Source organism: Carcharodon carcharias, chromosome 28, assembly GCF_017639515.1.
Source record: "Carcharodon carcharias isolate sCarCar2 chromosome 28, sCarCar2.pri, whole genome shotgun sequence".
Taxonomy (NCBI): domain Eukaryota; kingdom Metazoa; phylum Chordata; class Chondrichthyes; order Lamniformes; family Lamnidae; genus Carcharodon; species Carcharodon carcharias.
In genome coordinates, this window is record NC_054494.1 from 22,262,642 (window position 1) to 22,284,255 (window position 21,614).

The window sequence follows — 21,614 nt, forward strand, 5'->3', positions numbered from 1 at the left end:
AATGCAAAAAGAAGGAAATGCCTCCTGGACAGACACAGGCTCCAGGCATCACCTGGGCCTGAAGGTAGCCATATGTGATTAAAGTTACATATTTCATGAATAGTGATGATATGGCTAATACAAAGGGCCCCAGAAGACTCAACGCTAAACATATCAAACTAATGCAGAACAGCAATCAACAAAGTCAACAGAACATTGAACTACATAGCCAAGGAGGAGGTAGTGCTCAAACTTTACAATGCTATAGTCAGACCATACGCTGAATATTGCATCCAGTTCTAGTCATCAAGAAACAAGATAAACAGTCAGTCAAACACTGGAGGCAATGCAGAGAAGAGCCACAAGGCTACTCCAGTGGCAGGGCTAATGGATTATGAGAAAAAATTGAATAAACTTTCAGTCTGGAAAGCAACATGAATATAGGATTGTTATGGATATACAAACATTGACCCAATTATTACTTTGGCTGAGAATTCCTTCAGGCAATGTTATGGCAGTGGGGAAGGAGCTGCTTTGAGAAAATTCTGGGCCGTTAAACTGCAGGAGCCCAACGAGGGGATTACAGGTTCAAACTCGAGAAGGCTACTTAGGAAATTCTGCTTCCCACAAAGAGTAATCAGCATATTGAATAAACTCCCCGATAGAGTAATGGAAGCAAAGACTCTAAAGTTATTTAAGAAGCAGCTGGATGCTATGAAGGGAGTGGTTTTATGATCTTTCTGACTGGATGAATGCTCTTCAGCTTCTTTATATGTTGTTATATTGTGATTGTGAAAATCTGATTTCTTTTTATAGCTAGGTGAATTGCTCCTTTTGAGAGCCAGCACAAACACAACAGGCCAAAAGGCCGCCTCCTGTGCTGTAACCATTCTGTGAGTCTGAGCTTTGACCAGACAAAGCATTTGTCTATGGATTCAGCTACATGAATCAGAGGGTTATAACAAGATACAAACATCTAAATAAGGAGCTTGATTTGAAATTTGCTAATTTATCTCTCAGAGGAAGTGCAAACATAGGTGAGGCTGATATTGATGTCATCATCTTGTGCATAGTCATAGTTGGAACTTAGAATGTTTTAAAGCCGACAACACCATGTAAGGAATAGAAATCCAATGCTTTGTTGTGACACATTTGATGCAATTGACTATTAATGGACATTTCTTGACATTAATCATTAGCTTTTCTGTTCCCATAAGTCCTACCAACAGCCAGAAGCAGAAGTGAGAGCAATGTTTCTTTCTTGATGAAGGGAACTAACGATACTGATTAATTTGGGAAAAATCATTGCAAAAAAGACAACTCTTTGGGAAGAACATAATTACTTGGAGCTTTTCTTTTTATCAAATCTTTGTTTAAACTATTTTGATTGCAATCTCTTACCATCTCAATGCAAATGCTGAATGATGACAGTAAAATCAAAAGCAGGAACTTCATTGTTTTTCTGTTTCTTTGGGAACTTACTTTCTTGAAGTATTTCTGCAAAGAAAGGAGGCAAGCGAACTTAGAACCAACTGCACCTCATTGATATGGCACACTAAATATTTTTTGCATTATATGTCGCTGACTAATTCTCTCTTTAAAAATCTCCTGCTGCACAGATAATAGATGAGATGAGAAATATTCCCCCAGGGTTTTCTTTAATTTTCTGGCCAGTTGGCGCAGGGAGGAAAATTAAGAACAATCTGTATTGTTTCAACAGTATTTTTGCAGGTCTTTTTTAAAGAAAGGTTAAATTTTCAAACCTATTAAAAGTTGCTTATTTGTATAAACTGCAAACTGAATATTCCTGACAGCAGGAATTTTAAGGATTGATAAGTTTACCATGAAGTGTTAGTGTTACTACTCCTCCTACCAGTTAATAAATGTATAATTAACTGTTGAGTGAGTTCATGGTCATCTTTACTTCTATTTCACCAATGTAAATAAAACAGTTTCAAGCTTTGTTAATTAACAGGCTTGTAGTTTTTAAGGGCAATTGCTGAAATAGAAGGGAAGGTAAATTCTATCATTTTATTTATTTTTTAAGTTTTACTTTACAATACATTTTGTTCCCGGGACTTGCTGGTGTTCTGCACTTTTCCATAGAATACCACTTTTTAGAAAAATCATTCTTGGGATGTGGGTTTTGCTGGTAAGTCTAGTATTGGTTACTTATCCCTAGATAGATAGATAGTTGCCACCAGCTTGCAATAACTTAATGAAAATAATCAAATAAGCCTTTAAAACATTTATGTGGAAATATTATTGAAAACAGTGTACACATTCCAAGATTTCCAAAAGACTTCTGATAAGAACTGAGCCTTTTGGATAAAAAGGTAGAATTTTGATTTCTCCCCAAATACAAAGTACCAAGATGATACAGTGACTGTCCACTAATAGTAAAAACATTCAACCAAAATCCTAAACTTGAAGCATTATCATTGGTAAACTGCTTTATCTCCAAAGCTAAACAGTTTTTATATTCAATAAATGTGAATAATATATCGTTTGGTGTATAAAAATGCTGGTAAATATTGTTCTAAGTGTCATAGGGACATTTTCTTCTTTGGGATAGAATTTAATCATTTCAGATGTTGAAAGGAAAAACAGATGTGCATTTACATAGTACCTTTCAAAACCTCAGGGTGTCCTAAAGCACTTTACAGCCAATTAAGAGCTTTTGAAGTGTAGTTGCTGTTGTAATGTAGGTAACATGGGAGCCAATAACAGCAAGGTCTCACAAGCAGTGATGAAACATACCTGTGTTTAGCTGTTGACTGGGGGCAAATGTTAGCAGGACACTGGGAGAACTATCACAGAAGCCAAGGTATCACAGTAAAAATGTGAAAATTACCATGGAAAGTTGTTAACTTCAAAAAGAGTTATGCCCCAAGGTATGAAATAATTCTCGGTTTAACTTTCATAATGTTCCATTCTGTGTCGATTATCTAAATTGGAGAATTCTATTATGTAAGTTTGATGGTTTAACGGTCCTTTATAATAAAAAAACACAACCTATAAATGTAACATTACAAAAACAGCATATATATTGTAAATTATGTTTTTATTTCAGAATTCAGAGGTGAAAAGAGTCTTGTATCAACATTCTTAGCAAATGACTAAAGTTTATGATCCAATTTTTAGCAATATCCTCAATTCTTTATACTGCAGAGATTTCTTAGAATATCTATTTGACCTTTGGTGAAAGAAAGTATCATTCAGGATTTTTTTTCCCTTTGAAGTTTGTTCTCAGCCATCTTTCGAATTAATGTAATTTCTGTGTGATAAGAACTGAGCCTTTTGAATAAAAAGAATGTAAACCACTTTAGAATACAAATTATAACAGCATTTTCTCAGCCACAAATCTTATGACTTTTGTAATACCTATTGTACTATAGTAGTTCTATATGTAAAAGTTCATAATTTCCCGTGCATAACCCTGTGAGAAAAGAATATCTTCTCCATATTGAGAGGAATTGAAGACCTCGGCCTGAATTTTTCAGGCAGGCTTGGCGGGAGCAGGCGGTCGCAAAGCCAGTCGCCACGCTCGATCAGCTCTGCGTTGTCACTTTACATGGGCGGGCCAATTAAGGCCCGCACTGCATACGAAGCAAGCCATAGCACTCAGCACTACCTGAGCGGGCGGAGGGGAAGAGAGAGAGTCGGGGTCAGCGCTCTTTTGCGCATCGCATGAAAGGGCACTTCAATCTCCCTGAGGCATGGAGAGCTGCCTCAATGAGATTGAATCGCTATTGAAATTTTTAAATACAATTTATTTTATCATGTGACTGTGTCACATGAGATGGGACATGTTTTTATAGTTAGGAAAAATTTTTCATTTTATTAATAAAAATTTAGGAAACCTCATCCCACTCGTGGATGAGGTTTCCTAAAAAACGTGAAGGCCGTTTGGGCTTTTCGCCTGCCCACCAACCTTAAGGTTGGACGGGCAGCATTAACAATGACATTATTCACTTCCTCAATAGGCCATTTAAATACGGGCGGGAGCTAAGCTGACTTCGGTGTGCAGCTGACTCTGGCATGCACCTGCTGAACGAAACATCGCAAGACAGTGCAATGACATCGGGATGCATGCCCAACGTCATTGTGCATCAATTTACACGTGAGCGTGTCAGGTCTGCCCCTGCATGCTGACTGAAAAATCCTGCCTCTGGATGCGCTGAGTTACCCTGGACCACTCTCATACCACTGCCAAAGGGCAACCCACATTGGACAAAACCAAGGAACAAGCAATTTTCTCAATTCTCTGGTTGGTTATTATACTGTTAAATACTTCTAAAATGGGGGGGGGGGGCGCAGGCAAAGGAGAAGCTTACTCAAAAATTAAACCTTTAGTTCTTTGCAGCTTTCAAAAACAGTCAAACAGATATTCAAAATAGTGGTTATGAAAGTAGTAGACAAGAAATACAGAGGATAGGAATGTTTCTTTAAAATACTGGAAATAGACTTGGCTTTACATATATTATGTATTTTGAAAGAGTTAGCAGCAAAGCTTAGTTTTATGTTTTCACCAATAACGTGAAACAAGACAAAATCATTGGGACTGATTTCTGCAAAGAAATAATTTACAGAAAGTGTATTTTTAAATAAGATTTCACAACTAAGTGAATACAATGCGTGTAATTCAGTCAATATTTTAGTGTAGCTTTTTGATCATCAGCAACTTGAAGCTATAAGCAATTGGGTGAAATGCCTAAGCACATTTGTCTGACCAGAATGGAAGGAGAAAAATATAACTCTCATATGATTCTATTAACTCAGGGTTCCCAGTATGAGTTCTTCTGGATCATCAGTTCACATTACTTGTGGTGCTGACTGAGGTACATTTGCATTTTAAGTCCTTTCGCTTAAAGAGAGAGCTTGCATTTATAAACAAACTCAGAATTTTTCTTATTCATTCGTGGGATGTGGATGCACTTATTGCTCATCCCTAGTTACTTTTGAAGTGCCACTGAGTAGCTTGTTGGACCATTTCAGAGTCAGCTACTTTGCTGGGTCTGAAGTCACAAAGAGGCCAGACTGGGTAAGGATAGTGGATTACCTTCCCTAAAGGGCATTAGTAAATCACATGTTTTTTAAGACAATCCATTAGTTTCATGGTCACCATAGAGTGATAGAGTCATTACGGCACAATTTATTTCTCTCCAGTGTCCAACCAGTTTCCTTTTGAAATCAATAATCATCTCCACTTCCACCAACTTCATAGTCAGCAACTTTTACACTTGTGTAAAAATGTTCTTCCTCATATCCTTCTTGCGCCTCTCGCCCAAGACCTTAAATCTGCGTCCCTAGACTTTGTACCATCAGCTATTGGGAACAACTTTTCTTTGTCTACCTTATCTAAACCTGTCTTAATCTTTTACAACTCTGTCAAATCTCCCTTCCACCAAGGAGAACAACCTTTTCCAACCTAACCAAGGAGCTAAAATCCCTCACTCCTCAAACCATTCTGGTAAATCTCCTCTGCAATCTCTCAAAAACCTTCACATTCTTCCTAAAGTGTGGTCACCAGAACTGAGCGCAATATTTAGCCCAGGGGTGTCCAACCTTTTCACTTGAGGGGCCACATTTCATTTTTTTTATCCCACTGAAAGGGCCGATGAGAACATTATGGGAAGAAAAAGTTTGGCACAACATTAAACATGATTTTTTTAAAAATCAATGTCAAAGCAATAAATTGAAAAGTTGAAAAAAAGTATTTAATAAAAATGAACATTGAAAAATGCTAAGTAGCAGAGTTAACTAACTAAACCTTTGTTGCCTTTTTGCTTAAGAAGCAGAACTAGAGAGACAGGCAAGGCCCCAAGTCATGGTCACCAGGGAAGGAGTGGGGACCAGGGGCGGGGAGTTGGATTTGTGTTTGTCTTTCATGGCCAACATTCCAGCTGGCCTCAGCAAAATTCATATGAAAGTGGGAGTTGGAAGTGGGTTGCCTTTCAGCCTGGTGTTTTCCTCCTCTTCCAGTTTGCTTTGTGGATAGGTTTTTGGAGAGGGAGGAGGAGAAGGGGAAGGGTTTGTGTGTGGCCAGCTCAGTATTAAGGTTCTTGCTCTCTTACATGCGCGCACGCACACGCACACATACATGCATGTGTGTACACACACACAGACTGACTCACTCACACAGACTTACTTACTCCCCCCAGGAGCTCTCAAGTTTAGACAGCAAGAGAGAGCAGCAAATGCAGGAGAGAAACGGCCTAAGATTGGAAGAGCAGCTCCGTTCGGAACTGTCTTTTCCACTTGCCCATATTTTGAACAGAGTCTGCAAGCTAGATGGAGAGTCATAGCAGGGTGGATTGTGGCCCATGGGCTGTAGGTTGGACAGCCCTGTTCTAGTCTAGCCAGAACTCTATAAGGGTTCAGCATAACTTCCGAATTTTTTACTCAATACCTATATTTATGAAGCTCAAGATGCTATATGCTTTGCTAATTACTCACTCAATATGTCTTCCTTCCTTCTAAGTTTAATGCACATGAACCTCCAGGTCCCTCTGTTGTTATTTGTACTGATACTAGTTGTTTATTCCAGTTTTTATTTAATTAATTGAATTTATAATCCCCAGCTAACATATTGGGATCTGAATTAATATTTCCAGATCATTAGTGTAGGCCTCCGGATCATTAGTCTAACCACTGTCTGGATATCTCAAGGTATGTCACAAAAAATCTCTTGAAATGTTGATAAATTTAGCAACCAATTGAAAAGTAAGGTCGCACAAACAGCTCCTCCTTTAGCCCTTACCACTACCATTAACACTCCCTTTGTTTTTTCGTCCATGACATCTTTTTCAATCTCTCCTTAACCCCAACCTATCACTGACCTTCTATCCAGCTTCACCTGCTCCACCCCCCCAACCCCCGCCTCTTAAACAGTATAAATTTCATCAAATTTCTACTTCTCTTTAGCTCTGAAGACGGCTCATACAGACTCGAAACATTAGCTCTGTTTCTCTCTCCACAGTGCTGTCAGAGACCTGCTGAATTTTTCCAGCATTTTCTGTTTTTATTTCAGATTTCCAGCATCTACAGTATTTTATTTTTATTATATACACAATATAAATATATAGATATATTGAGATATATATATTATATATATATATATACCATGTTGGTTAAAGATGAATGTTGGCAAGGACACCAGAAAAACTCCCTGCTCTTTGAATAAGAGCATGGAATATTTTTACATTGACCTAAACCAGCAGAAAAAGGTATTGTTTAACACTTCACCAAGACAGCACACCTGACAAATGGGTTTCTGACTGGAGTGAGAGCGGTTGTACTCAGCCAAGCAGATACTTTATGATTTGAAATCGATTTCCAACCTGAAATAAATTCCCCAAGATTGTTATTCTTTGATTTTGTTCACTCGTGACTTGATGTGAGACGTGCTCTTGATAAGAGGTGGTCATTGAGTTGGAGGAGCTGGCGGGTAGATGCAGTTGGGCATTGTTAGCATACAAATAGAAGGTCAAGCTTCTTAAATGCCACGAAAAGGAAGAAAAAAGCGAGATACGTCTTGGAGACAGTTACATCATCACAGTTTCATTATTGAACCCGTCCTTGTGACTTTCTTTTAGGTACAGTCTACTCTTAGTTCAAAATCACTGAATTCAAATTAAATTAAAACTGATAAATCAAGTTATTGGAATTAACTTTTACTTTCCTGTGTTATTTGGGTGATTTAGTTCAAATTATTGCACCAAATATGAATTATTAGTCGACTAAATCATGGAACATGTTGCGAACAGTCGCAACTCAGACTCCAGCTTTGAACCTGCCTTGTCCCTCACACAGGCAATAGTTCTAACATTGCAGCAGTCCAAACCCAATCGCCAGTTTTTTGTAATCCCAACAGCTGTTTAAAGCAACTCTTGTCTATCCTTGGTCAGTAAGTGAGCGCATCACATGTAACCATCTATTTTCGGATGTATGGTCATGTTTTCTTGGCATCGGGGTAATCTTATTGCGCTGAAATATACACCGCTAAGATATTTTGTACAAATAACGAACGATCGTTAATCTATTGCCTACTACGATATATTTTCAAACTTAAAGCGTGACAGTGAAAGATCAAACCTGACAAAGGAGGACGCTTGTTCCTGTTTGTTGCTGACCTCGATCTGTCCTCCTGGCCGAGCTTTGCTGTGATTTGCCGAGTCTCCCATACGTTATAAAGACTCAGTGGCGGAAGTGAACGACAGCTCACCACCGACTTCGCCTACTTGGTGGGGAATCCCAGCCCCCAGGAAAGCGGAGGACTGGTATCGGTCTGCCTTTTCATTTCCCGACACATCACATGCCGAAACCAGCTGATTTTGGGAATACAAATCAACAAAAAAATAGTTCTCTCGAGAAATCAGGCTTTCTGCTTTGATTGTGTCCACATCACAGATTAACATTCCTATTCCGCCAACATTTATGAATGTGGTAAATGGCTAGATAATCTGCTCTTTTTGTGATGTTGATTAAGGGATAGATATGAGCTAGGGGATAATTCCCTTGCCCTTCTTCAAAATAGTGTCATGGGATCTCTTACACCCACCTGAGCAGGCACCTGAAAGATGGCACCTCCAACAGTGCAGTGCTCCCCAGTATCGCACTGGAGTGTCGGCTTTACTTTTTATGCTTAAGCCGTGGAATGGGATTTGAACCCACAATATTATGATTTCGAGGCTTCAGTGCTACCAACTGAGTCACATCTGCATTCTATTATAGTATTTTTACGTCTCCCTAGCCATCTATATATACAGCTTTCTGTCTATCAAACTGTGTGATCTATTGGGCAGAATTTTTAAGGCTGGTTTGGGGTGGCAATGGAGGCAGGCAGCAGGGGCAGGGTCTGGAATTTCACGCTGCCAAGTGATGGGACAGAATCTTGTCACTGACATGCAGCTATTTTGGTCACAAGGTTAACAAGCAGGACCCATCAACCTGCCGGAATATGGCAGATGATTAATTGTTGATGTAAACAAGCTATTTATCAACCAGTTTATGATTTTTGAGAAGGTCATTGCCTGGCATTTGTGTGGCACGAATGTTACCTGCCACTTAACAACCCAAGCCTGAATGTTGTTCAGAAATACTGCATTTGGACATGAACTGCTTCAGTATATGTGGAGTGGAGAATGGTGCTCAACATTGTGCAATCATCAGTGAACGTCCCCACTTATAACCTTCCGATGAGGGAAAATCATTGATGAAGCAACTAATGATGGTTGGGCCTAGGACACTACCCTGAGGAACTCCAGCAGTAATCACAGAATCACACACAATCACAGTGCAGAAGAGGCCCTTCGGCCCCTCGAGCTTGAACCAACACGTGAGAAACACCTGCCTAATCCCATTTATCAGCACTTGGCACGTCATAACATTCAAGGCTATGGGCCAGGTACTTTTTAAAGGATGTGAGGCAACCTTCACCGGTCTCCCAGGCAGTGCATTCCAGACTATCACCACCCTCTGGGTAAAAAAGTTTTTCCTCACACTCCCCCCCCCCACCAAACCTCCTGCTCCTCACCTTGAACTTATGCCCCCTTGTAACTGACCCTCCAACTAAAAGGAACAGCGGCTCCCTATCCATCTTGTTCATGCCCCTCATAATCTTGTACACTTCGATCAGGTCGCTCCTCAGTCTTCTCTGCTCCAACGAAAACAACCCAAGTCTATCCAACCTCTCATAACTTAAATGTTTCATCCCAGGCAACATCCTGGTGAATCTCCTCCGCACCCTCTCCAGTGCAATCACATCCTTCCAATAATGTAGCGACCAGTACTCCAGCTGTGGCCTCACCAAGGTTCTTTGAACTCCAACATGACCTCCCTACTTTTGTAATCTATACCTTGATTGATAAAGGCAAGTGTCCTGTATGCCTTTTTCACCACCCCACTAACATGCCCCTCTGAGATCTATGGACACACACACCAAGGTCCCTTTGTTCCTCAGAACTTCCGAGTGTCATGCCATTCATTGAATACTTTCTTGTCAAATTACTTCTTCCAAAGTGTATCACCTCACACTTTTCAGGGTTAAAGTCCATCTGCCACTTATCTGCCCATTTGACCATCCCGTCTACATCTTCCTGTAGCCCAAGACACTCAACTTCACTGTTAACCACCCGGCCAATCTTTATGTCATCCACAAACTTACTAATCCTACCCCCCACATAGCCATCTATGTCATTTATATAAATAAATAACAGGGGATCGAGCACAGATCCCTGTGGTGTGCCACTGGACACTGGCTTCCAGTCATCACCCTCTGCTTCCTACAACTAAGCCAATTTTGAATCCGCCTTATCAAATTACCCTGTATCCCATGTGCATTTGCCTTCTTTATAAGTCTCCCATGTGGGACCTTGTCATAGGCTTTGCTGAAATCCATATAAACTACATCAACTGCACTTCCCTCACCTACATAACTGATCACCTCCTCAAAAAAATCAATCAAATTTGTTGGCATGACCTCCCTCTGACAAAGCCATGCTGACTATTCCTGATCAAACCTTGCCTCTCCAAGTGGAGATAGATACTCTCCTTCAGAACTTTCTCCAATAGTTTCCCTACCACTGACGTGAGACTCACTGGCCTGTAGTTCCCTGGCTTATCTCTACAAACCTTCTTAAATAGGTTTAGCTGTTAGCTGTTCTCCAGTCCTCTGGCACCTCCCCCGTGGCCAGAGAGGAATTAAAAATTTGGGTCAGAGCTCCTGCGATCTCCTCCCTTGCCTCCCTCAGCAGTCTGGGACACAAATCATCCGGACCTGGAGATTTGTCCACTTTTAAGCCTGCCAACACCTCCAATAACTTGTCACTCCCTATATCAATTTGTTTAAGAACCTCGCAGTCTCTCTCTCCACGTTCGATACCTTCATCCTCATTCTCTTAGGTAAAGTTGGATGTGAAGTATTCATTCAACACTCCAGCGATGTCCTCTGGCTCCACCCATAGATTGCCCCCTTGGTCCCTTATGGGCCCTACTCTTTCCCTGGTTATCCTCTTCCCATTGATATACTTATGAATATCTTGGGATTTTCCCTACTTTTACCAGCCAGAGCTTTCTCATATCCCCTCTTTGCTCTCCTAATTGCTTTCTTAAGCTCCACCCTGCACTTTCTGTACTCCACTAATACCTCTCCTGATTTGCTTCCCTTGTACCAGCTAAAAGCCTCTCTTTTCCTTCTCATCGTAACCTGAATATCTCTGGCCATCCATGGTTCTCTGGGCTTGTTACTCCTTCCTATCACCTTCGAGGGAATGTGTTGAGCCTGTACCCTCCACATTTCTTTTTTGAACACCCCCCACTGCTCCTCTGTAGATTTTCCCACAAGTAACTGTTCCCAACCTACCTTATTTTACTAAAACCCACTCTTGCCCAATCCAAAACATTTTTTTGCAACTTTGCAATGTCCTGGAACTGAGATGATTGACCTCCAACAATCACAACCATCTTCCTTTGTGCTAGGTATGACTCCAACAAGTGGAGAGTTTTCCTCTGATTCCCATTGACTCCAGTTTTGCTGTGTGCCTTGATGCCACACTCAGTCAAATGCTGCCTTGATATCAAGGGCAGTCACTTTCACCTCACCATTGGAGTTCATCTCTTTTGCCTATGTTTGAGGTCAGTTCCTGAGTGGCCCTGGTGGAACCCAAGCTGAGCATCAGTGAGTAGGTTATTGCTGAGTAAATGTCACTCGAAAGCACAGTTGATGACCCCTTCAATTACTTTCCTGATGGTCAAGAGTAGACTGATGGGGTGGTAATTGGCCGGCTTAGATTTGTCCTGCTTTTTGTGTACAGGACATACCTGGGCAATTTTCCACATAGCCGGGTAGATGCAAGTGGAACAGCTTGGCTAGGGCTGTGGCTAGTTCTGGAGCACAAGTCTTCTGTTCTATTGCCGGAATGTTTTCAGAATCCATAGCCTTTGCTTTATCCAGTGCCTTGAGCCATTTCTTGATGTCATGTGGAGTGAATCAAATTGGCTGAAGACCAAAGTACCCTTGTACCAAGGGTACGTGATGCTGGGAACCTCAGGAGGAGACTGTGATGGATCATCCGCCTAGCACTTCTGGCTTAAGATGGTTGCAAATGTTCCAGCCTTATCTTTTGCACTGACGTGCTGGGCTCCCCTATTATTGAGGATGGAGTTATTTGTGGAGCCGTCTCTTACAGTTAGTTGTTTAATTGTCCACCACCATTTGCAACTGAATGTGATGGGACAGCAGAGCTTAGATCAAATTGTTGATTGTGGGATCACTTAGCTCTGTCCATTGTATTCTGCTTCCACTCTTTGGCATGCTAGAAGCCCTGTGTTGCAGCTTCACCAAGTTGATAACTCTTTCTCAAGTATGCGTGGTGCTGCTCCTCGCATGCCCTCCTGCACTCTTCACTGAACCAGGGTTGATCCCCTGCTTGATGGTAATGGTAGAGTGGGGTGTTGGGAGGGAATAGGCAGGGCTGTGAAGTTACAGATTGTGGTTGTATACAATTCTGCTGCTGCTGATGGCCCACAGCAATTCATGAATGCCCAGCTTTGATTTGCTACATCTATTCGAAATCTAACCCATCAAGCACAGTGATAGTGCCACACAACATGTTGGAGGGTATCCTCAATGTAAAGGCGGCACTTTGCCTCCACAAGCACTGTGCAGTGGTCATTCCTACCAATAGTTTCATGGAGAGGTGCATCTGGCAAAGGCAGATTGGTGAGGATGAGGTCAAGTAGGCATTTCCTTGTTGGTTCCCTTTCTGCTGCAAACTCAGTCTAGCAACTATGTCCTTTAGGACTTGGCCAGCTCAGTTGGTAGTGGTGCTACAAAGCCACTCTTGGTGATAGATGTTGAAGTCCCCCACCCAGAGTACATTCTGTGTCCTTGCCACCCTCAGTGATTCTTCCAATTGGTGTTCAATGTGGAGGAATACTGATTCATCAGCTGAGGGAGGCGGGTACGTGGTAATCAACAGGAGACTTCCTTGCCCATGTTTGACCTGATGCCATGAGACTTCATGGGGTCTGGAGTCAATGTTGAGGACTCCCAGGGCAACTGCCTCCTGACTATGCTGTTGTGCTGCCACCTCTGATGGGTCTGTCTTGTTGGCGGGACAGAACATATCAGGAGGAGTAGTTGGATTGCCACTCTGCTCCTTTTTACGTACCTTAGTTGGGAACTGCACATTTCTTGCCCAACTCTCCAACTTGGGCCTGGTGAGAAAAGTGCAGTGCAGTGGGTTCCCAAGGCCTTCAGTGCAGGGCAGCAGCATTGGGGGAAGTGAAACCATGCCCCTTTTTACGGCACTAGATGCCATAAAGCAGGTGGGTTTAAAGGTCCTAGCCACTTGGAGAAGGTAAGTGTATAAAATAAGTGGGTAGAATGACGGTGGAGGGTGGGGTGGGGGTGGAGAGGGGGATTGGGTAGAATAGGTTCAGGTAGGAGGATGGGGGAGGTGTAGAATGGGTCAGCAGGATAGGATGTGGGGGTAGGATGGGTCCAGAGTGTAGAATGAGTTGGGGAGGTGGGTTGGGTTAAGGGGCCGGGTGGTCAGTCGGTAGCGGGGAGGGGAGGATAGGTTGGGGGGGGGGGGCGGTCAGGTGGTTGGGATAGGATGTCTTGGGTGGGGTCAGGTGGTTAGTAATGGGGTTAGGACATGTTGCGGGAGTCAGGTGGTCAGGCGGGGGGGATAGGATAGGTCAGGGGGAATTGGGTGGTCATTTGGGGAATTGGGGTAGGATGGGTTGGGGAATCAGGTGGTCAGTTGGTGGGGGGTGGAGGGGGATAATCAGAGGATTGGAAGGTTGGTCAGTGGGTGGAGAATGTAGTTGGGGATTGGGGGTAGTCGGGGATAGCTGGAGGTTGGGGTGTAGGGGTCATTGGGTGTCAGGGTGTCCAGTGAATGTACGGGTGTTGTAGTCTGCTGGTTCAATGAGGGTTCGGGTGGGGGAGAATGGTGGTCAGTACAATAGCAACCCCTGAGGTAGAAGTGGTTTTAATTCTTTTTTAACTTTTCTTGGGTAACTATTCTGCCAAGAGAGTCAGAACGATCTGAAGTCTCCGATTTAAATCGGAGTGTCAGATGGTTCCCGGTGCAGGGTAATTGCCCATTGGAAGTTTAAACTTCCCGGATAATTGCCATGCGGTCCTTACCTGGGGACTTCTGGGGAGTCCCACAGTGCATCTTCTGCAGTTCCTCTTGGGTACAATCAATGCCCACCAACCGCCCCCTCACCCCCAGCAAGATATTGGAAGTTTTGGGCCATTGTCTGTAAACTATGATCCCGTGAGGATGACTATGTCAGGCTGTTGCTTGATTAGTCTGTGAGACAGCTCTCCTAATTTAGGCATGAGCCCTCAGATGTTAGTAAGGAGGACTTTGTAGGGTTGACAGGGTTGGATTTGCCGGTGTTGTTTCCGGTGCTTAGGTCGATGTCAGGTGGCCTATTCAGTTTCATTCCTTTTAGACTTTTCCATCCCTAAAGGGCATGAGTGAATCAGATGGGTTTTTACGACAATCAGCAATAGTTTTGAGGTCAAGACTAGCTTTTAATTCCAGATTTTTTTATTAATTGAATTTAAATTGCACCAGCTGCTGTGATGGAATTTGGACGCCAGAGCATTAGCCTGGGCCTCTGGATTACAAGTCCATTGATATTCACTACTCGCCTTTGGGTTTTTGAGATCATCACATCCCGTCTTGGACAGTATCCCATTGCCCACTCCTTGATGAGATGCCAGCATAGCCATTTTGGGGGCCAGCTCCTCCATAGAAGTTAAAATGGCAACTTGGGGCTCTTGTGTTGTGTGCTCTTTGCTTCTGCAAGGTCAAAAGTGAGAAGGCTGAGATGAGACTGCCTTCCCTCATCTCTCCCATCAGTACAATCACATGAGATGATGATCTTCAGTGTTCCCTCCACCACAATAGTGCTCAAGTTATTAGCTTGGCTCATGCCTCTACAGTGCTCCTGCACAGTTATCCCACATTCAGGAACATTATATACCCTCAGGCTGCTCAGCTGTTGTGTATGCCAGTGACTACAGACCTGGAGGCTTCAGATCTGGTGTCACATTGTACTCACCTTGCCAGATGCAAGAAGATCACTGAATTGTTTGTGGCACTGAACCCACAACCTCCTCACAACACTGCAACCACTCACAGAATGAGCCACCTTCAACCATGCTTGCTCAGTCTGGCTGGCTGTCCTTCACCTGCTATTCTCAGGAAATAGAATACTTCTTCTTGCTCCTCCAAAGAACCCCAAGTGAGGCAGCCAATGCTCCCAGCAGTAAATAAGTAGTACTTTAAAAACCTGAATCACCCATAAATCATATTGTACATGTTGCTGCAGTCTGGAATTATTACTCCACAAGAGCTGAAAGAATGGTAATAATTTGACAGAGCAATCAAATTCAACAGTAAGTACATGTTAAAGTCAGCAGCAAATGTAAGCATCACCTTGAAAGATGTCCTTTGAAGGTGTTTGAAAGTGATCTAATGATGGCAGCTCTCAATCATGTGTTATTACAGTTGTATTTACACATATCATTTTGAATCTGTGTTACTGATTTTGTTTTCTTACATTTTCAGAGCTTAAAGTAATATTAGAACAGTACTTAGTGTTCAATCCTGAGTTGAGCATGAAACTCCACATCCTGTCCATCACCAGATCTGTGAACTTTCACTTGGTTAACTGTGCCTATCTTCACCCAGCCTCGGTTCCTACCCTCTCTCAGTTCTGCTGCTGAAAATTATTCATGCTTCTGTCATCTCCAGTACCCTGTACTTTGTGGTTGTGGTATTTGTTGCATGCAGTGTTTCATGTGTTTGATGCTGACTTTTGGTTGCGAGTAGCACTGCAGTTGTTATTTTGATTATTTTGGTGTTAAAAAGTAAGTCTTAGTCAATTTCCATTAAATATTCAAAAGTTTGCTTTTTGCAGGTTTTTTTTTGTGGAAAAAATTCATGTGATTATCCTCCAGCTACTCCATAACCATTCAGGAGAAGACAATCTTAAACTTCTGTTCTCAATGGTCAACTACCTCCTCCAACATACTCTTTCTGCTCCTTCCATCCACATTCTGCTAATTGTTAGAAGCTTATTGACTTCGTCATCTCAAACAATCAGATAATCCACAGATTATTTCTCCGCTCCAATAGCAAGGTTCATCTGATCTATGAAACCCACCTCCCTGTAACTCTTTGTTCTTGCTCCAGTGCTGACTATCACTGTAAACACTTGCAAAGGAGGCTTTCAGTTTCTCTTAAAAGCTGCCATCCTTTTTCAAAAAACAAGCTCATAATTTAGCAAACTATGAACTGTGGTAGTGTATCATGCAACACTAGATACGGAGACAGTTAAAAGGCCAACAAGACAAATAATTTTTTTTTGAAAAATGTACTTTATTCATAAAATATCTGAAAGAACATTTCAAAATGGCCATCACAAAGAGTGCAAACAGATTCATGTTTCCCACATGGATTATGAGGTGCTTTAATACAATCAATGAACATTACAGACATTTCAACATGGTCATTACAGACAGTCAGACAGTGCAATGGTATTCAAGTTATCAACATATATCATGTTGCACTCTGAGGTGCTTCAATACAATTATGATACATTTAGTTTTCACTACATACATTCATTGTGAGTCTTACAACCCGAGGGGGTCTATACAATTCTGAGCCCCTTGGTGCACAATGGCTGAAAGGTCTTAGACAGCGACTTTTCCCCATTTGTGCCCTTGCGGCGCCACCAAGACAAAGACTTTTTTTTTGAAAAATATACTTCATTCATAAAATATCTGGAAGAACATTACAAAACAATTCTAAATCGCCATCACAAAAAGTGCAATCAGATTCAACTTTTACACATTGATCACGAGGTGTTTCAATACAACCAATGAATATTACAATCATTTCAATATGGTCATTACAGACAGTCAGACAGTGCAATGGTATTGGAATTATCAACATACATCATGTTGCACTCTGAGGTGCTTCAATACAATTAAAATACAATTAGTATTCAATGCAAAACCCATTGTGACCCGTACAGCCCGAGGGGTCTATACAATTCCCAGCCCCTCGGTGCACTATGGCAGAAAGGTCTTAGACAGCGACCTTTCCCCATTGCGCCTTTGTGGCAGCTGCCCCAAGCTTTAGCGCGTCCCTCAGTACGTAGTCCTGGACCTTGGAATGTGCCAGTCTGCAACACTTGGTCGGGGACAACGCTTTGTACCGGAAGACCAACAAGTTTTGGGCAGACTAAAGAGTGTCTTTCACTGAGTTGATGATCCTCCAGCTGCAGTTGATGTTTGTCTCTGTGTGTGTCCCTGGGAACAGTCCGTTGAGCACAGAGTCTGGTGTCACAGAACTGCTCAGGGTGAACCTCGACAAAAACCACTGCATCTCTCTCAAGACCTTCTTTGCAAAGGCATAATCCAAAAGGTGGTGGACAACAGTCTCGTCCCCACCACAGCCACCTCGAGGGCAATCTGTAGAGGGGGGTGAGACTCCTGGCTTGTTGGAAGGATCTGACGGGGAGGGCCTTTCTCACCACCAGCCAAGCTATATCTTGGTGCTTGTTGGAGAGTTCTGGCGATGAGGCATTCTGCCAAATGACTTTGACAGTCTGCTCAGGGAACTATCCAACAGGATCCACCATCTCCTTTTCCCACAGGGCCTCGAAGATGTTATGTACCGACCACTGCCTGATGGACTTGTGGTCAAAGGTGTTTCTCTGCAAAAATTTTCCACGAGGGGCAGGTGGCATGGCATGGTCCAACTACTTGGAGTGTTCTGCGGCAGTGTGGCCAGACCCTTCCTTCACAACACCGGGCACAGGTAGAACCTCATCACGTAGTGGCACTTGGTGTTTGCGTCCTGAGGGTCTATGCACAGCTTGATGCAGGCGCACTCAAAGGTGGCCTTCGAGATGAGGGTGATGTTGGGCACGTTTCTTTCCCCCCTTATCTAGAGGCTTGTACATCACATGCCTGTGGACACGATCCATTTTTGCCCTCCAGATAAAGTGAAAGATGGCTCAGGCAATTGCCATCACGTAGGAGTCTGCAAAGGGCCAGACCTTCGCCATGTACAGCAATACCAAGAGTGTTTTATGCCTGATGACCAGGTTCTTACCCGCAGTGGAGAGGAAGAGTCGCTCCCACATGCCCAGTTTTCTTTGTACCATAGACACTTGCTTCTTCCAGTTTCAAACGCATGCCCTGGTCCCTCCAAACCATATCCCCAGCACCTTCAGGCTGTCAGCCCGGACGGTGAAGGAGACAAAGGATTGGTCAGCCCAGTTCTAAAAGAACATGGCCTCGCTCTTCCCACAATTTACCTTGGCTCCTGAGGCTAGTTCAAACTGGTCACAGATGTGGATCAGTCTGCGCATTGACAGCAGATCCGAGCAGAAGACGGCGACATCATCCACGTACAGGGAGGCTTTGACCTGTGTGCCTTCACTGCCTGGGATCGTCACTCTTCTTATGCCCAGATCCTTCCTGATGGACACAGCAAAAGGTTTTATGCAACACACAAACAGGACAGGGCAGAGAGGGCAGCCCTGCCTGCCTCCAGCTCTAAAAGGAAAACTATCTGATTCCCACCCATTGTTTGAGACTGTGCTACTGATGTTAGTGTTGAGCAGTTGGATCCAGTTGTGGATTCCCTCTCCAAACCCCATTTTGGAGAGCACATCTACCATGTAAGTGTGTGATATTCTGTCAAAGGCCTTCTCCTGATCCAGGCTGATGAGGCAAGTGTCCACACCCCTGTCCTGCACATAGGCAATCGTATCCCTGAGTAGCGCAAGGCTGTCAGAGATCTTCCTGCCGGGCACAGCACAGGTCTGGTCAGGGTGGATCACCAATTCCAGAGTGGACTTGACCCGATTGGCGATGACTTTGGACAGAATCTTATAGTCCACATTCAACAGTGAAATGTGTCGCCAACTTCTAATTTCCTCCCTTTCTCCCTTGTGCTTGTAGATGAGGGTGATGATGCCTTTCCTAATGGATTCGGACATGCTGCCGGCCAGGAGCATACTCTTGTACACTTCTAGCAGGTCTGGGCCGATCCAGTCCCACAGAGCCGAATACAACTCAGCCGTGAAGCCATCGCTTCTGGGAGTCTTACTCTTCTCGAAGGACTCAAGGGCCTTAGTCAGTTCGTCAGGAGTTAGCGGTTTGTTCAGGCTCTCTCGTGTACTGTTGTCTAAGACCTCCGTGATAGAGGACAGGAAGGACAGGGAAGCCACGCTGTCTGTGGGCTTCACGTCATACAACCCAGCATAAAAGGATTTGCTGATCCTCAAAATGTCGGACTGCGATGACCTTACTGAGCCATCTTCTTCCTTCAGGCTGCTGATCACAGAGCTCTCTGTGTGTACCTTTTGGAAGAAGAAATGTGAGCACGTCTCATCCTGCTCCACGGAGCGGACTCTGGACTGGAAGATGATCATGGAGGCCTCCGAGGCAAAGAGCGAGGCTTGCTGGCTCTTCACCTCTTGGAGTTCCTCCTTGACATCAAACCCCATTGACTGCAGCCGGAGCAGGTTCTGCATGTCTTTCTGGAGTTGGGACATTTCCCTCTGTTCCCTTCTAGCTTTCTGGACGCCTTTGAGGATGAAAACCTTTTGATGTTTTCCTTGATCGCTTCCCACCAGAGAGGTTTCAGGGTTCTCCCAACAAGACAAAGACTTTATTCTAAACAAAAACAGAATTACCTGGAAAAACTCAGCAGGTCTGGCAGCATCGGCGGAGAAGAAAACTCTTTTCTTCTCAGCCGATACTGCCAGACCTGCTGAGTTTTTCCAGGTAATTCTGTTTTTGTTTTGGATTTCCAGCATCTGCAGTTTTTTTGGTTTATTAAAGACTTTATTCTACCTGTATGCGTATGGCAATACAGCTCAGGAGAGACTGTTCAATGAACAAAGTTTGCTTTACATCCTTATACACTTTACAGTTGTGCTTGTTACTCAGGTATCCAGTCTGTTACGCAAACAGTACTAGACAATTACAGTATTGATGCCTTATTAGGAGACTAGACTAGTCTCTGGTTGTAATAAATGCTTCCTTTGTAAAGCTAATGAAGTTCCTTCTGCACCTACATTACAGTGACCCTGTCCCTTGTGAATGCAAATAGGTCCCCATTCGCAGCAATTATCTCTCTGTAACGCTAAACAAGTCTCTACTTTACATGCATTATCGTGGTTATGTCTCTTTGTGCAGCTAAACTGCTCAAATCTCCTCTCTGTCTCTTGAGCAGATTCTGAATTAAGCTTGAATTAAATGTTTTTAAATCATGCCTGACAAATTTATCTGAATTCTTTGAGGAGATAACAAACAGGATAGTTAAGGGGGAACCAGTAGATGTAATATATTTGGATTTCCAAAAGGCATTCGATAAGGTACTGCACATAAGGCTACTTAATAAGATAAGAGCCTGTGGTGTTGGGGGTAGTATATTCGCATGGTTAGAGGATTGGCTAACGAATAGAAGACAGAGTTAGTTTAAGGGGGGCATTTTCAGGATGGCAGCCTGTAACTAGTGCCACAGAGATCAGTGCTAGGGGCCACAATTATTTACAATATATATTAATGACTTGGATGAGGGAAGTGAATGTATTATTACCAAGTTTGTGGAATACACAAAAGTAGGTCGGAAGGCAAGTGGTGAGGATGACACAAGAGTCTACAGAGGGACATAGCTAGATTAAGTGAGTGGGCAAAAATTTGACAGATGGAATATAATGTGGGAAAATGTGAGGATATATACTTTGGCAGAAAGAATAGAGGAGCTCCATATTATTTAAATGAAGGATTTGGGGGTTCTCGTGCATGAATCACAAAAAGCTAACATACAAGTTCAGAAGGTAATAGGGAAGGCAACTGAAATGTTGGCCTTTATTTAAAAGGAAATAGAGTATAAAAATAAGGAAGTCTTATACAAGGCACTAGTTAGACCATACCCTGGAATACTGTGAACAGTTTGGTCCCCTTATCTAAGGAAAGGTATACTGGCATTGGAGGCAGTCCAGAGAAGGTTCACTCGGTTGATCCCAGGTATGGAGGAGAGGTTGAGTAAGATGGGCCTGTACTCATTGGAGTTTAGAAGAATGAGAGGTGACCTTATTGAAACATTATAAGATTCTTAGGGGGCTTGACAGGGTAGATGCTTAGAGGTTGTTTCCCTTTGCAGGAGAGTCTAAGACCAGAGGGCATAATCTCAGAGTAAGGGGTCTCCCATTTAAAACAGAGATGAGGAGGAATTTCTTCCCTCAGAGGGTAGTGAATCTGTAGGATTCTTTACTGCAGAGGGCTGTAGAGGCTGGGTCATTAAGTATGTTCAAGGCTGAAATAAACAGGTTTTTAATTAGGAAGGAAATCAAGGGTTATGGGGAAAAGGCAGGAAAGTGGAGCTGAGGATTATCAGATCCGCTATGATCTCATTGAATGGTGGAGCAGACTTGATGGGCTGAATGGCCTACTTCTCGTACACCTTATGGTCTTGTGGTCCTAACACCTCAGTCTTGTGTCATCCTTACATCAAGTTCCGGTCTACTGTGTACCTATATACCCTTCCACATATCTGTCCAGTTGTCTAATTACTTTC

At 43.0% G+C, this 21,614-nt stretch overlaps 1 protein-coding gene across 2 annotated transcripts in view; it reads right to left on the bottom strand.

Annotated features, from left to right (window-relative positions):
• Window positions 1–8,273, bottom strand: part of LOC121270931 (tissue-type plasminogen activator-like) — a 31,465-nt gene extending 23,192 nt beyond the window's left edge. For both annotated transcript variants that reach the window (XM_041176554.1, XM_041176553.1), the window contains exons 1-2: window positions 8,077–8,273; window positions 1,381–1,476 (exon numbers count right to left, since the gene is read on the bottom strand). In XM_041176554.1, the coding sequence (XP_041032488.1) occupies window positions 1,381–1,434 (54 nt within the window). In that variant the 5' untranslated portion in view covers window positions 1,435–1,476; window positions 8,077–8,273. The remainder of the gene's footprint in view (window positions 1–1,380; window positions 1,477–8,076) is intronic.
• Between the last annotated feature and the right edge of the window lie 13,341 nt (window positions 8,274–21,614).